The following is a 2,753-nucleotide window of genomic DNA, read 5'->3' on the forward strand; positions in this document are numbered from 1 at the left end:
CAACTCTATTGACAGATGGTCAAAATTATATAGTTTCCCAATAGGCAGGTTGCTCTATAACTCTACTGGCAAATGGGCAAAATTATAGAATTTCCCATTCGGCATATTGCTCTATAACTCTATTAGGAGATGGACAAAACTATATAGTTTCACATTCAATAAATTGCTCTAAAAAATACTAGTAATGGTAGTAGATAGTAGAACTATGCACTGAAACTTTAATTTTGTTAAGCAATACAATCTTACTCTTTATATTATATATATATATATATATATATATATATATATATTTATTCAACACCATTATCAATTAATTATTTTTTGTGATTAAATATTAAATTCCAAACTGTATCAAACTCCCGATCCTGTACAGTTTTTTAAGTTTGAAAAAGCAAAACATGTTATATGAAAGCAGACTTTTTCATTCTTAAAAGACAATCTAAAACAAACTCCGAATCATTGTACAATTTTTTTAGTTTGAAAAAGTAAAACACGTTATATGAAACCAAACTTTTTCATTTTTAAAAGACAATCTAAAACAAATTAGATAAAGGTAGACATTTTCTATTTTTGAATGTCGAAAGAAAATACACAACTGACCTATCCTCCCGACAGACATATATATATATATATATATTTCACAAAACATAACTATAGACTCTAGACTCTAACTAACCAGAACTCTGACACAGTCGTATGCGGCAGAGGGGATTCGGTGGGTGGACCTGCAACACCGGGTCATTTACCATAGTTATAAAAGGGAGCAACGCTCTCCATTCATAATCAAATTCAGTCCATCTCTATTTATTTTCGAATAGAAGAAAAGAAAAATAGTGAGTTACAGCCATGGAATCCTTTCCGGCGTTAGCAGTTGCAGTACTAGTGATCTTATCATACGCGAATAGTATTGTTATTGTGCGTGCAAGTGATCCAGATCCTTTACAAGACATTTGCGTTGCTGATATGCAAAGCAATGGTAATGTTTCCATGTTGTAATTATGTATGTATTGTGCGTTTGCGAATGTCTGCTAGCTGATCATGGGTGAATAACATTTTATATATATTTTGAATTGTGCAGTTATTGTGAACGGGTTTCCATGTAAGAATGCGATGACGGTCACAGCAGACGACTTCCGGTTGAGGGGCCTAGATAAACCAGGAGATACCAGTAACCAGTTGGGATTCGTTGTAACGCCAGCTTTTGTAACGCAGCTACCAGGCTTAAACACCTTGGGAATTTCGTTGGTCCGCCTTGATTTCGCTGCTCCTCTCGGCCTCAACCCTCCTCACACACATCCGCGGGCCACCGAAATCTTGGTGCTGATCGAGGGTACTCTCTTGGTTGGCTTTATCACCACTAACAACACTCTGTTCTCCACAACGCTGGAGAAGGGAGACGTGTTTGTGTTCCCTCGAGGTCTTGTGCATTTCCAACAGAACATTGGCCCTGTCAACGCAGTGGCCTTCTCTGGACTGAACAGCCAGAATCCAGGAACTCAACAGGTTGCGCCGGCCTTGTTCGGAGCCTCTCCTCCTGTTTCTGCCTCTGTGCTCGCCAGAGCTTTCCAGATCGATGACAAGCTCGTCCAAATTATCCAAAGCAGGTTCACATCCTCATGATCTTGATCCGATGCTGTCATAATACTATTCGCTCTTTCCTTCCTTCAATTGAGGTGGTATTTATATACCAACCTCCCGATGTTGTTATCTGAGAGAGGTAATTATAATAGCAGACGCTGCGTTTAATTATAATATAAATAAAAGTTCAATATTTCAAATCTGACGCTGCGTTTGATACACGATTGACAAAGACTTGGAAATACATATCAGTGTTAATTTGGATTATGAAATTTCTCATGTTAATCAATATTCAACTGTTCAGAGGAAGAAGTCGTCCACCATTCTCACAAAGAGAACAACATCCTTCTTTTAAAAATGTAGTCTACTCAAAACTAACTGCAGGAACGGCTTTGATACACCGCCTAAATTACCAAGAACTACATAGATTATAGAAAAAATTGAACAAAAGATCAAGTAATAAACATCAGTCACACAGGATTTTTCCACAATTCCACGATCATGTACAAAATATTGAACGAGCAATAGAATTCATTCTTCTTGGACGGCCTCTTGCCATTCTCATATTCACTTCGCTATCACTCAGATTATAACATGTTTGATCATTCTTAATTTCATATATATCGTCAAGATTAAAGTAAATCATACTAAATAATTAATTTATAACTTTATTATTAATAATTATAAAATGGAATATAATTTTTAATCATGGAAATTCTTACTGGATAAAAGGATTTTGTTACACTATCATGCTTTAATAATTCTCAGATTCACTTCGCTATCACTCAGATTAAAGTAATTTCATATATATCGTCAAGATTAAAGTAAATCATATTAAATAATTAATTTATAACTTTATTATTAATAATTATAATATGGAATATAATTTTCAATCGTGGAAATTCTTAATTGGTAAACCAAATGACTAAAAAACCGTAACTCTTTTGATGGTCAAAATATTTATGTTTTATTTTAATTTATTTTTATAACATTTTAAAAACCAAATTAAAAAAAAAAAAAACATAACTACCTTTAACATAAATCTTAACTCTCTATCTTTATTACTATTAAAAATATTCCATGGAAATTTTGTACAAGTTAAATCTCTACTGTTCACCGATCTGTTTTACATGTATAATGAAAAGGTAACTTGAACCCAAGATTGGTCAATTGTA

The 2,753-nt window shown here is 33.8% G+C and overlaps 1 protein-coding gene across 1 annotated transcript; it reads left to right on the top strand.

The window, feature by feature from the left end:
* The first annotated feature begins 846 nt into the window (after nucleotides 1-846).
* LOC149258021 (germin-like protein 8-2) lies at nucleotides 847-1,620 on the top strand. The gene is made up of 2 exons (XM_089397378.1): nucleotides 847-976; nucleotides 1,079-1,620. The coding sequence occupies exons 1-2, from the start codon at nucleotides 847-849 to the stop codon at nucleotides 1,618-1,620; spliced, it is 672 nt and encodes a 223-aa protein (XP_089253504.1).
* The last annotated feature ends 1,133 nt before the right edge of the window (nucleotides 1,621-2,753 follow it).

This window comes from Pinus tabuliformis, chromosome 6, assembly GCF_031772625.1.
Source record: "Pinus tabuliformis cultivar Carrire ecotype Pingquan chromosome 6, CPIR1, whole genome shotgun sequence".
NCBI lineage: Eukaryota > Viridiplantae > Streptophyta > Pinopsida > Pinales > Pinaceae > Pinus > Pinus tabuliformis.

Bases quoted from the DNA above. Each gene is read 5' to 3' on its own strand.
- LOC149258021 (XM_089397378.1), top strand. From the start codon at position 847: ATGGAATCCTTTCCGGCGTTAGCAGTTGCAGTACTAGTGATCTTATCA. The intron at 977-1,078 runs GTAATGTTTCCA...TGAATTGTGCAG, and splicing joins TGCTGATATGCAAAGCAATG to TTATTGTGAACGGGTTTCCA.